The 12,800-nt window shown below is 54.5% G+C and overlaps 4 protein-coding genes across 4 annotated transcripts; 2 read left to right on the plus strand and 2 right to left on the minus strand.

The window, feature by feature from the left end:
* Window positions 1-1,210: 1,210 nt before the first annotated feature.
* On the plus strand, window positions 1,211-4,795 carry CH63R_11871 (SH3 domain-containing protein; the record flags this gene model as incomplete). Its single annotated transcript, XM_018306845.1, has 3 exons — window positions 1,211-1,408; window positions 1,474-4,708; window positions 4,770-4,795. 3 exons carry the CDS (start codon window positions 1,211-1,213, stop codon window positions 4,793-4,795), a joined length of 3,459 nt encoding a protein of 1,152 aa, XP_018153686.1.
* A 775-nt stretch (window positions 4,796-5,570) lies between these two features.
* Window positions 5,571-6,633, minus strand: CH63R_11872 (TLC domain-containing protein; the record flags this gene model as incomplete). The annotated part of the gene is made up of 2 exons (XM_018306846.1): window positions 5,571-6,089; window positions 6,151-6,633. The coding sequence occupies 2 exons, from the start codon at window positions 6,631-6,633 to the stop codon at window positions 5,571-5,573; spliced, it is 1,002 nt and encodes a 333-aa protein (XP_018153687.1).
* A 1,018-nt stretch (window positions 6,634-7,651) lies between these two features.
* CH63R_11873 (Dor1-like family protein) lies at window positions 7,652-10,779 on the plus strand (the record flags this gene model as incomplete). The annotated part of the gene is made up of 3 exons (XM_018306847.1): window positions 7,652-8,949; window positions 9,551-9,656; window positions 9,931-10,779. 3 exons carry the CDS (start codon window positions 7,652-7,654, stop codon window positions 10,777-10,779), a joined length of 2,253 nt encoding a protein of 750 aa, XP_018153688.1.
* A 213-nt stretch (window positions 10,780-10,992) lies between these two features.
* Window positions 10,993-12,363, minus strand: CH63R_11874 (uncharacterized protein; the record flags this gene model as incomplete). The annotated part of the gene is made up of 2 exons (XM_018306848.1): window positions 10,993-11,226; window positions 11,287-12,363. The coding sequence occupies 2 exons, from the start codon at window positions 12,361-12,363 to the stop codon at window positions 10,993-10,995; spliced, it is 1,311 nt and encodes a 436-aa protein (XP_018153689.1).
* Window positions 12,364-12,800: the final 437 nt, after the last annotated feature.

The following is a 12,800-nucleotide window of genomic DNA, read 5'->3' on the forward strand; positions in this document are numbered from 1 at the left end:
GTTGTTTTCCTGCTACCTACCTAAGGTACCTGGGTCATGTCGTCATGTACCTGGGCTCTACACGTAGATACCTTAGGTTGGCACTTCCATCGGGTACCTACTGACCTAGCAAGGAAAAGGGCCTTGCTTTTTAATGCATGCACTGGTAATTCCCATTTTAATCCAGTCAGCATCAGCGAACATTACCCCCTCCCCCAAAGTTCCTTGTTGTCACTTTTCTCCACAAACTCCGGCCCAGTCTCAATCAAACAATCCCCCCCCAAGCCCAGCTTCTCCGACTCCAGGTGCAACACGATCGGCCACGGGCCCGAATTTCCCCTTCACCAACTACCGGCAAACACAAGAAGAACGCCTTACGAATAACCGCACCTCCACACAACCACAGATCGACTGACGCAAACCTTCCTTACCTCACCTCGCTTCGAGCGCAAACCTGCATCTCCCTCTTCCGCTGTCTTGTCTTGGCTTCCTTGCCTCCTACAGCATCCGTCCTACGTTTACGGATACATCACCGCCCAACCCCAACCCTCCGTGGCATAGCACGACGTGCCAAATATCGACAGCGTGACATTGTCCGGTTCAGCGTCGTCATTCCTCACAAACCGACGACCCCATGCGATAGATAGCGATACCCGAGACACACAAACGCGCCGGAAAGCCGTGGCCACATTTCACGACTTGTAAGCTATCCCGACGCTCCTCTCGTTGCGGTTCCTTCATCACCCATACACCGCATTGTTCTGCGTTGCCCCGGCCTACGTCCTTTTGTTCTGCGCTTCCTTCCCCGTGACTTGCTATACCGCTCGTTGTCTTCTAGCCAGTGGAAGTTTACAGCAAGTGAGCATGGCATATATTGATCTTGCGTTACACAGAGTGGTTTTTCCTCCCCCTGTCAATCCCGAAGCGCTCCCAACGGGGAAGACCTAGTTGCTTTGCAGCGCAAGAGTTAATCTAGGCGCTTACTGCATCTAGGAGCACCTTCACATCTGATTGTTCGACACAAGCGAGTTCTTATTTCCACCTGTCTCCGGGGCCGCCGGCAGCGAGCAGCGAACCCACCGAAGAGGGTTTGGCTCTGTCGTGTTTGGCGAGCAGCCGTCTACGTTCACACGTTTCAAGCCCATGATCTGCGGTCTTTTCCCGCCGACGCCCTCCTAATTTTCATCTCACGCGTTATCATCAACACCACGCTGCCCAGAGCTCGAACAATATGGGTTTCTTGGGAGTCTACAAAGCCGTGTATGATTACGTGCCTCAGGCCGCAGGCGAGCTCACTATCAAAGACGGCGATGTCCTCTATGTCACTGAGAAGAATGCCGAAGACGACTGGTGGAAAGCCAAGAAAAAGGCCAGTGCCGATGACGAAGAAGAACCAGAGGGACTTGTCCCCAATAACTACGTTGAAGAGGTAGGCGCATTGGACAGTGTTCTCGCCCTCTTCCGTGTCGCATCGAATACCTAATTGCGCTTCAGGCACAACCCGTCGCCACGGCACGCGCCTTATTCGAATATACCCGACAGACTGATGAGGAGCTTTCCTTCCCCGAGGATGCTGTACTCGATGTTTACGACACGTCGGACCCCGACTGGATTTTAGTTGGCCTGGATGGCGATTTTGGATTCGTTCCAGCCAACTACATTGAATTGGGCGAGGTCGAAGAGCCAGTGGCCTTGCCCTCACCCCCTCCAGCGCTGCCGTCACGTTCTATTTCCGCCGCTACCGACACAGAGACTTACTCCGAGAGGTCCGAGTCCACTTACTCGCCCAGCAGCTCCCAAGCCAATAACCCCGCGGCAGCTTTGGCAGGCGTAATGGCTGGCCGTTCTGCCCCTCCTCCCCGTGCCGCCACCCCTCCCATGATGCCGCAGTCTCCGGCTTCGGAACCATCAGACGACGAGACGATTAAAAGCCCTGCTCTTCCCGCTAGACCGATTTCCCAGGCTGCACCTGCGCGTATTCAGTCTCAGAGGTCGATGGATACTCACCTGTACGATAACTCACCGGAAATCATCGAAGAACCACCCTACCGCGCTCCCGGCGGGTTTCATATGTACAACATCAACGAGATGGTGTCTGTAATGGGCAAGCGCAAAAAGATGCCTACTACCCTCGGCATTAACTTGGCGACAGGAAACATCTTGATTGCCCCAGAACGTGCGTCGGACGGTCCGTCTCAGGAGTGGACAGCGGAAAAAATGACCCACTACTCCCGAGAGGGGAAACACGTTTTTCTGGAACTTGTGAGGCCGAGCAAGAGTGTTGACTTCCATGCGGGCGCCAAGGATACAGCCGAAGAGATTGTGGGCGCCCTGGGCGAACTGGCTGGGGCCGTCAAAGCTGAAGGGCTACGCGAAGTCATCCTGGCCGGTTCCGGAAAGACCCAGAAGAAGGGTCAAGTGCTTTACGACTTCATGGCCCAGGGTGACGACGAGGTGACCGTTGCCGTCGGTGACGATGTCATCATTATTGACGACTCCAAGAGTGAGGAATGGTGGCAAGTCCGACGTGTCAAGAATGGGAAGGAGGGCGTTGTCCCAAGCAGCTACATCGAGGTCACAGGCTCCATCACTCCGCCCTCCGGCACCACCGGCCTGAACGCGGCGAGGTCAACTGTCGAACAGAACCGACTGGAAGAGATCAGATTGACGAAAGAGGCTGTCAAGGCCGCTCAAAGAGACAGCTCACAGCAGGTAGGGCCAGGAATGCCTCTACCAAAGCGAGGCAGTAGTCTTATGGCGAGAGAAAATGGTAATAACTATGGGCAGCGGAGCAAACGAGAAAACGGACGTGGCGAAGGCGGCAGCCGTTCTGGCAAATCCAGTAAGCACAATATGTTGCGGTCCATGCATGGTGCATCTTTTGCTGATGTGTTCATGACAGAGCCGGATCCTGCCAAAGTACGCACTTGGACAGACCGTTCAAAATCCTTCAGTGTCGATGCACAGTTCTTGGGACTTAAGGACGGCAAGATTAATCTGCACAAGATGAACGGTGTCAAGATTGCAGTCCCCGTCGCCAAGATGTCGGTCGAGGATCTTGAGTATGTCGAACGGGTCACGGGTATCTCATTGGATGAGGACAAGCCACTATCAAACGTTAAGAAGGCGAGGGCCTCCCAGGCCAATACGGCCAGGGACTCACCTTCTGCTGGACTAGGCGCCTCCGTCGGACAACCTCAGAAGCCCGAGTACGACTGGTTCCAGTTCTTCCTTTCTTGCGACGTTGCAGTGGGATTGTGCGAACGATATGCCCAGGCCTTCGCTAAGGATTCAATGGACGAAAGCGTTCTCCCGGACGTCGACGCCTCGGTGCTTCGTAACTTGGGCCTTCGCGAGGGAGATGTCCTCAAGGTTATGCGAACACTGGATCACAAGTTCAGTCGCACAAAGAGCAGTGCCGACAAAATCAATGGTGAAGGTGATGGCGCATCTGGAGGTCTCTTCTCCGGGCCCGGCGGTGCCCTGCGGAACAACACCAGGAAGGGCAGGCCGGCCCCAGCGGTCCAGACGAGTGATGTCGTTGACCCCAAAGCTTTTGCCGCGAAGGGCACCGGCCCCGGCGAAGACGCCAATTCCAAGTCGCCTGCCTCCGCTTCGGCAACTCCTGCGACGTCCACAACAACTGGTGGCTTCGACGACGATGCATGGGACGTAAAGCCATCAAAACATCCACAAGAGCCGCCACGCCCGGCACCTTCATCTGCATCCGCAACTGCCCAATCAACGGAACAGCCAGCCCCGGCCGCCCAAGCGCCGGCCCTCACTGGGTCTATGCAGGATCTGTCGCTGTTGACAAAGCCTTTGGAACCGCAACGGACAGCTCAGCCCACGGTCCCAAGCTCGGCTGTGAGCCAGCCGCCGTCGCAAGCTTCCCAGCCCACGGGAGCTACACCGTCATTCTTCGATACCATCCGACCGAACCCGACTGGCATGCAGACACCGCAGCAAACTATGCAAAGGCAACGGCCGGCTCCGCCTGTTGCCACCACGAGTCCTGGTTCTCTGATGCCTCCTCCGCCCGCCAGACCCTTGTCGGCGCCTCAGTCGGCCCAGCCGAGCGCTTTTGCGCCCCCACCCTTAATGCCTCAGATGACTGGCGTCTCCTCTCAAGCATTCCAGACGCAGGTCGCACCACCAGGGCAGAGCCTCAACGACATCAGTCAGGCGCGGTTGCAGCAACAGTATACTTTGCAGCAACATCAGATCCCTCAGCAGCAGATGAATCCCTACCCTATCCCTCAGCAGCAACCTGTTCCGGGGGTCATGGGCTTCAACCCTGGCATGCAGCAGGCTGGTGGGCAGTTCATGCAGCAAATGCAGCCAATGATAACGGGTGCGCCTACACAAAGCCCTTTCGCTGATCCCCAGCGACAAAACCAATTCTCTCCGATGCAATCACAGCCTACGGGCTTCTCGGGACAATTTGGTGCGATGCAGGGCTTCAACCAACAACCAACTGGCAACATCAACTCTTATTTGCCTCCCGCGATGGAGCCGCAAAGAACTGGCATGCCGGGATTCCAGCCTCAGCAGACCGGTATGAGTGGCTTTACCAGCATGGCCAGCGCTGGCTCTATGCAGCCTTCAACCCAGCCCCTGATGCCGCAGCAGACAGGTCCTCCTCCGCCGGTCCGGTTCGGTGTCACGGGAGATGCAAAGAAGTTGATGCCGCAGGCAACGGGGCGGCGGGCCAATCTCTCCCAAGCAAGTAAGTCAATACGCCATGGCCAAGGTTCCTAGGGGGGCAGCTAACTAATATTGACTACAAGCTCCTAACAACCCTTTCGGTTTCTAGTCGTGAATGCTTTCACGTACAGATGGCCCGTATGTTACGGATCGCAGCGAGTGAATACATCGGCTGTGTTTTTCTACTTTCCTGGACACACTACTGTATGACTTGGGTGTGCTGTAGACATCCTCGCTGCCATCACAACAGTCTAAACGCATTAGATGTACTTAATACTATTCAGCAAGAACGTTAATAGATTTTTGATGGACGTACGGTCATCAGTAACCTACTTAACCCACGGCCTGATGCAGCATATACCAGTATCGGGCGTCACTTTTCTTCCTTCCGGATCAGCGCCAACATGTGAATAGACACGTTTGCGCCATGGTGTATAAAAGCACTATGAACAACAGTGTCGTTGCCATTCTGTCCCGGGGCTGTAACAGTTCGATTAGAGCATGTTGCTCCTTTAAAGGAGTATGCGTCTTTAGAATGTTCGTTCCATCGAGACTACTAGGTGACGACGTGCAGAGGAACGGAACAGCATAGCAGTTGGAAGAAACAAGCAAGTCGAGGCGTAGCCCAACCAGACACTGGGGTCGGCATCAAAACTAAATCATGACAAAGGCTACCGAGAATGTTTAACTCCAGGCCGTACGTATCCAGTGCAATCCAGCAATGCAATATCATACCGATATGTGTTATACAGATATCCCTCGCCTATCCGTACGTCATTACCATTGGTCACATCCTCCAAGCGACTGCATCGTCCACAGTTTGCCCTCTGCACGCCTCTTATTTGAGCTGTTCAAAAATAGAGACGCCAAGCCCATGGACCATATTATGCTTTGCGCCGACGAACGGGGGTTTGCCCAGATCGCGCGGTAACCTTTGTAGACGAAGGCTCGATTTGAGCTGCCTTGTCTGTCGACTTGGCCGGCTGGAACCTCTTGCGAACCGCGTGAATCATCATGACGAACCAGTAGAAGTTAAGGCTGTTGAGGGTCAGGTTGCTGATCAGGTACGTCACTGCCAGCCACGTCGGAACAGTCGACGCATCTGTCGCAAATCTCATCACGCCTGTCGGAGCAAGAATGGCGCCCGTTTCTGGGGATATCTCCTTGGGCAGTACAGGGTGAGCGTTGATGGCGGCGTAAATATCCGAAAACACCTTAACCGATTGGTATGTTCCGTAGACAAGACGGCAGGAAAAAAAAGTGAATAGAAGCATCAAGCCGTTGTACAATTGCGCGCGGGACCCAGTCATTCCTAGCTTGTCGAAAAACCAATGGATGTTGAGGAAGGGCGTTGACAGTTCCCAAAGGATGAAAACACAGCCGTAGTAGTTGAGAAAAGGTCGCTGGAAGAGTCAGGGTCAGGGAAAATACTAGGAGAGAGGAGCTTCGAGTGGGTAGACTTACGAATCCTAGCGAGTAGACAAATAGGGCGCTGATGGCATGAGCCAATGTGCCAAAGCCAAAGACGTCCATGTTGCAGCTCGTTACCACTAGGTCCCAAAGAAAGTAGCCAGCAGCGAGGCCCTGGATCATACCAGCGGCACCAGTGTATCCCCACATACGCGCTTGCCAGTCCATCTGGCTGCGCTCCTCATCCACAAACATGACCCAAAGGGCCAGGGCGTTTATAAGAGTGCTCTGGACGAGAGAGACAACGTGAGCATCCCAATTGATCCTTCTCTTCCGGGGAAGGTCGAGGTATTTGCGGCCAACGATCAAACGTGACAGTAGTGGCGAAATTGGATAGTATATGACTGAGTACAGCAAGGCGGAGGCGAAGACCTCGTGAACGTGTATCGGCAGAGTCGGGAGCGAGAAGTAGTCAGCCAAAGGCTGTGTCGCCTTGACAAGCCATGGTAGTGGCTCGATGAAGAAGGGGTCCTTCATTCTATCGTTCGTCTTTGTATTGTCTCGATGCTGCTTGGTGAAGCAAACGGCCAGGCGGTACAGAAGCTGGCAAAAAGAATCGAAGACAGTCGTGCTGGTTTGCTCGCCGGACTGGGTGGAGGGGCGTGGTCTTCTTTTCAATATGTAGCGGCCGTTGGTTGAACGGAGAAAGCCTTGTCACCGGGTATTCCGTGGGTCCGTCAGATGCTTGGAAGCGGACGAGGCTGGGCCGAGATGGCGTCTAAAGCGAAGGTCCCGTGTACGACCCAGCGTGGGCGGCGTAAGATGAGGAATACAGGTACAATCGCAGAGGCGCGGGAGGAGCTGGGAGTATTGTTGGGGAAGCTAAGCTTGATGGAGGAGGACCCTTGGAGGCTTGGAGCCCTTGAAAAGGTAGGTGTGGTGGGGCCTCGAGTACGTACCTCGATGGCTCAGCAATCGTCATGAGCAGGCGACGCGTCAAACGGTTATCATGTACAGTATCCGTAGTCCAAGCGATCTAGGCTTGTGGTCGTATCAGGTGGGCCGGAGCAGCAACTGAGGGCTTTGACAGGTGTTTCCGGTTTTCTACAGCGGCAGTCGTGACACCGGCATGGGATGCGCCGCAAAGTCAGTACCCCATGATGTTATCATATGTGTGAGCTTGGTTGGGAGACGTAAAGGAATAGGAGGAAGCTGTTGGTACGTTTTGCGACGAATCGCGGTAGGTACAAACAGGTGGCGTATACATGTTCATTCATTTGGTAGGTAGGTATGGATCGGCAAGCTTACCTCAGCTAAAAACTTGTTTCGATATATACAAACTGTCCAGTTCTCCACCTACTGGACCCATACGGATGGATACCTACCACCTAGGTACCTACCTACCTTGGGTAGGGAACTTTCAGCTCAGAGGACTAAGTATCTTCGCATGGCCACGTTTACGTCCCCTCCGGTCCACATCTCCGAATACCCATCATTGGCGACGTCTACAATCGCGTCCTTGAAACGTGACCATCAAGCTTTAGCAACTGCAATCATGGCTGACCTTCTCCTTGATCTTCTCGACGCCCGGCCCGCCCCCGGAGTCGACGCCAACTCGACACCACGGCCAACCAAGCTTGCTTATTTGTCCCATCTCGCTGATCAAAGCCCGGCGGCTCTGACATCGTCCGAGCCTCAATCTTTGGCTCAGTCATCACAATCACTTCTCCTCTCATTACAAGGCGTTTCGAAGCGCTCTCACAAATCAGTCATAGACTCGGCCTCACATCATGCTAGCCTAACCCGCGCCTTGCCTACCTTGGTCGCGGATACAACCGACCTACGTAATGCGATACCCAAGCTTGACGCGGAAGCTTTGCGCTTTTCTACAACTTACAGCAAATCCGGCGAAAATGAGGACCTGGCCGAAAGAAAACGTGCGTTGCTTCTATTGCGCAACGTTGAGCGCCTCGTTGACGTTCTTGAACTCCCTACCCTCCTTTCCTCGGCCATCAATATCATCCCTGCCAACTACGCCTCCGCCCTTGACCTCAATGCCCACATCAGGAGGCTTCACGGTCTATACCCGGACTCTCCGCTAGTCGCTCTAGTCTCTCGCCAGGCCGATGAAGCCATCGTCAAGATGACGGCCGATCTTATCACGGCCCTCAAGTCCCCAGGGCTCAAGTTGGCTGCGTCACTCCGCACTGTCAGCTGGCTAAGGAGAGTACTTCCTGATCTATCTTCGATGACTTCCGCAAGCCGCGAATCTCAGGAGCATACGCTCTCTCTGCTATTTCTTTGCTGCCGCGTAGCCACCTTGGACGCGACTCTGGGAGCTCTACAGCCCCTCCGTGAATTGGCCGATGAGGAGCGGCACAGGCAGCAAGGTGCTAGCAACCAGTCTTGGTCCGGGGGTCAGCAGACAGAAAAGTACCTCAAACGGTATGTCGAGATCTTTCGTGAGCAAAGCTTCGGGGTCGTCTCCATGTTTAGGAGTATCTTCCCCACTACAGGCCATCAGGCCAGCCGACCCAACACCGACACACAGGATCCTCTCCAGCCCCTGCCGTCGACGTTGTCGACGTTCCCACTCCATCTCGTTGAGATGCTCCTCGAGACCTTGGGGAAATACCTCCCCACAGTTAAGGACCAGGTCGCGAGAGACAGCATTCTGACGCAGGTGTTATACTGCTCGGGCAGTTTGGGTAGGCTTGGTGGCGATTTCGGCACGCTGCTAGCTGGGCTCGGCGAGGAAGGCGAGGGAGTGACAAAACAATCCGAATGGGTTGACATAGTCAAGCGACACCGGCTGCTGTCAGGGCGCCTTGAGTCGGTCATTGGTGATTACAGGTCAGCTGGGGTGAAAGGATGAGGAACGGAAAACATGCTTAACATCAAGACTACCGAGATTTACTGGTACTGCTTCGCTTCTTTGGTCAAACATGACGGGAAACTACGATGAAGGGGATGACTACCTGCATCTGCGGCGACACACAGAGAGAGGGCTGCGGATGGGCGATAGCCAGTGAAAGAGTCATTGCCAATGGCATCACCACACCTGATGCATAAGACATGCGGCTTCCGGGGGGGGAGACATCAGTATTCGTTATATTTGTATTATGAGAAAAGAGCTGGTGACCCTTGGGCTGACGGCGGGTCACGAGACGATTGGCGATTCAGAGAGCGGATAGACATAATACACCTTTGTCACTATAACAACCCCCCCCCCGGGTCACGGACGGATCACATAGATCCCTGACCATTTGACAAGCGCCGCCTAGCTACTGTAGACACCCCTGTAGTCACTCATTAAAAAGTCATCATGACTTCGGGATCCCTATTCATGACTTAACTCCCTCACAACATCATTGAGATTACCTCGCACATGCCCCGAGTCTCAACATTGCGACATGATGGCTCCGAACCTTAACAATCATCTTCACACTTAAAGCCGCTCGAAGACTGCGTCCAAAAAGTTCTTGACGACACATTCGAAACGGCACGGCAGCTCGACCCAATGTCTCAACAGACGACTACCTCTGGCCGGGCAAAATCATGTAAGTAACGGACTCACTCTCCGATCGAATCTATCTGAGAACCTACTGCACCCGGGTCTTCACTATTGTCTTGATTACTATGGGTGATGTCGCCGCCGCCGCCGCCGATGCTGCTGATGCCCACACCAAGTCACAAATCATCTCTCGCCGGTGCTCAAGCTAACCTATTCATCCCGCTTTTGCAGCTCGCCATTTTGTTGCCGGACTTGGTTCCGGCGTTGCATCGGCGGTGCTTTTGCAACCGCTCGACCTACTGAAAACGCGCATGCAACAGTCGGGCCACGGGTCCTTGATGTCGTATCTCAGAGACGTTGCCGCCGCCCCGGACAAGATTCAGACACTCTGGCGCGGCACAGTCCCGTCGGCCCTCAGAACCGGCTTCGGCTCGGCCCTCTACTTCACATCACTCAACTCTATCCGCGAACATGTCGCTCAATCCCATCTTTTGGGCCAGGACGCCGCTAACAGGATGGCCCATTCATCCTCGTTACCGACGCTCACTCCGACGGCGAACCTTATGGCCGGCGCCGGGGCTCGCACGTTTGCCGGCTTCGTCTTGATGCCTCTTACCGTCATCAAAGTTCGGTATGAATCGAACCTGTATTCCTACCAGTCACTGGTCGGTGCATCATCCGACATCTACAGAACGAACGGCCTGCGAGGCTTCTTCGCGGGCTTTGGCGCCACGGCGGTCCGCGATGCGCCGTACGCAGGCATGTATGTATTATTCTACGAGCTTCTTAAGAAACGCCTGAGTGGTCTGTCCGTCGATAGTGGGAGACAGAGCTCGAACGACCCCGTCACCATCAAAACATCGCATGCAACCTTGGTCAACTTCAGCTCTGCCATTATGGCTGGTGCCGCTTGCTCCGTCGTTTCCAACCCCTTTGACGCCGTCAAGACGAGGATCCAGCTACAGCCAGCCATCTATCGGAACATGTACCAAGCCTGCCGCAAGATGGTTGGCGAGGAGGGCGTACGGTCACTGTTAGACGGAGTGGCACTCCGTATGAGCAGAAAAGCGATGAGTTCGGCGTTGGCCTGGACTGTGTATGAAGAATTGATTAGAAGAGCCGAGCGTACTTGGTCCTCCAGCTTGGTAAGGGCAGGAGCAGAGCCATAGCATAAACTCCGAGTGCTCCGAATGAATAATCCCATCTCATCCCACCCACAAAACGAGCACTATGCCGCCGATACAAGACGCCCTTTCTGGTATATGTTGCCTATTGGCACTGGGAACCGCTCGGACGAGTTCTTGAGGCTCCATTTCCCAAATCCTGATCACCTAACGGGTTTTCGAAGGGTACGGTTTCTCAATTAACTTGGTTCTCATAAATCATGCCGGCTTGGCCCCCGCAAGGTACATGAGAAGTGCTGGCGATTTACTTCGCTTGCGGTCACTCTTCTTCCTAACCCATTCGAACTCGGGTTCATGCTTGTGCGGTTTCTTGTCCTCAATCTCGAGCACAAGCTTGGACGAACGTTTCTCGCGAAGTGATCTTGTGTGCCTCCACAGCGTGTCCTGTTCCCATTCTGGAACCCAACGTTTGATGAGCACATAGTCGGGATCCTGAGTCGTATGAGTTAGCAAGTACAGTTCGAGAGCTTTTATAGGGTGATGTCCACGTACAACATCCAGCTCCCACTCAACATGATATGTTCTCAACGTCTCAATGGACAGGTGCCTCCGAGCCATGCGCGTATAGGTCGGGCGGCCGCCTGCGACAAGAGTGCCACTTGCGGCATTGGGGTTTGGCTTGGGCTTGGGAGGCTCAGGAATTTTCTCCTTTTTGAGAATAGCGGCAATCGCCTTTTCGTCGAGACCCGACTTGATAAGGTCCTCCTGGAGTCGTCGTTGATACTCCTTTTCGCGCTCCTCTTTCTCCTTCTTTTCCTTGGCCAAGCGGTCTAATTCCTTTTGACGCTCTTCTTGTAGTCTTCTTTGGAACTCCTTCTCGCGCTCCTCCTTCTCCCTCTTCTCTTGCAAGAGTCGTTCTTGTTCCTTTCTCTTGTAACGCTCCACGGCGTCGGCAGCCTCCTTTTCTCGCTTCTTGGCGAGATCTGCTAGTCGCATTTCCTCTTGGTACTTTTCCAGTTCAATCTGCGTCTTGAAACGCTTTTCTTCAGCCGCGCGGGCCTCGCGACCTCGGATATCGTCAAGATCACGCTTTGCCCGCTGTAGCTCGGCCTCTTCTCGGTACTCCTTTTGAATCCGACGTTCCTCCTTCTCGCGAGCTTGAGTGATTCTCAACTCGGCGAGCTCCTGGCGAGCCCTTTCCGCCTCATAGTCCTCTCGGGTCATGTAGGAGGATGATGGCGATCGGGAGTGAGAGGAGTGACCGCGCGAACGAGTACGGTGACGAGAGTGATAGACCTGCATATGGCGGTCATCCTCTTCATCCGAAGAGTGTTCATTGTAGATGCGATTATTGATGATGACCGGAGGTGGTGCTGGTGCTGGTGTTGGGGCCGAGGGCGCGCTGCTTGGGGGAGTAGAGCGGCGCTCACGAGAACGTTCCCTTGATCGGGTGCGAGTGGTGATGACTGTGCGCTCCGGGGCCAGGAAAGCTGGTTGCTGAGGAGCTGAGGGGTAGTAGCTTCTCGGCCTCGGCCTCGCTTCTACGTAGTGGACGGGTGAAGGTGACGGCGCTCGACGCCTGGAGAAGCGGATGTCAACGTCATCCGAGTCCGAGTAGTAACTACTCATTGCAAAATAACGCGATACGACGAGTTTCGTACAATGTGCACGGAGATTGTCTTGGGAAGAGGGTCAGCCTTGAGCTGCTTGCCGGAAGGAAGATCCGATAGTCCAATTTCTTGACAGATGAGGCGAGTGGGAATGACAAACAAGAGCTGCGGTTGAAGATAAGCAGAGGAGAGGGGAGCGGGGGGTGAGTTCTGGTGGTACTTTATGCTTTCTCTGGTTTTAGGGCATAAGACGACCAGGGGTGAGAGGGGGGCGAGATGCCTTCTTCGTCTGGCGCGCGACATGATAGTCGGCTTACATGGTCGAGAGGGACGGTTGGGACGCACGGTATGCACGTTCGTGTGCGAGGGAGGGGGGAGGGGGATGAGGAAAAGACAAGGGGTCGGAAACGATAGGACGGACTACGAATACAGGCAGGTAGTGTGAGGAGGCAGGGG

This window comes from Colletotrichum higginsianum, chromosome 8 (assembly GCF_001672515.1).
Source record: "Colletotrichum higginsianum IMI 349063 chromosome 8, whole genome shotgun sequence".
Taxonomy (NCBI): Eukaryota; Fungi; Ascomycota; class Sordariomycetes; order Glomerellales; family Glomerellaceae; genus Colletotrichum; species Colletotrichum higginsianum.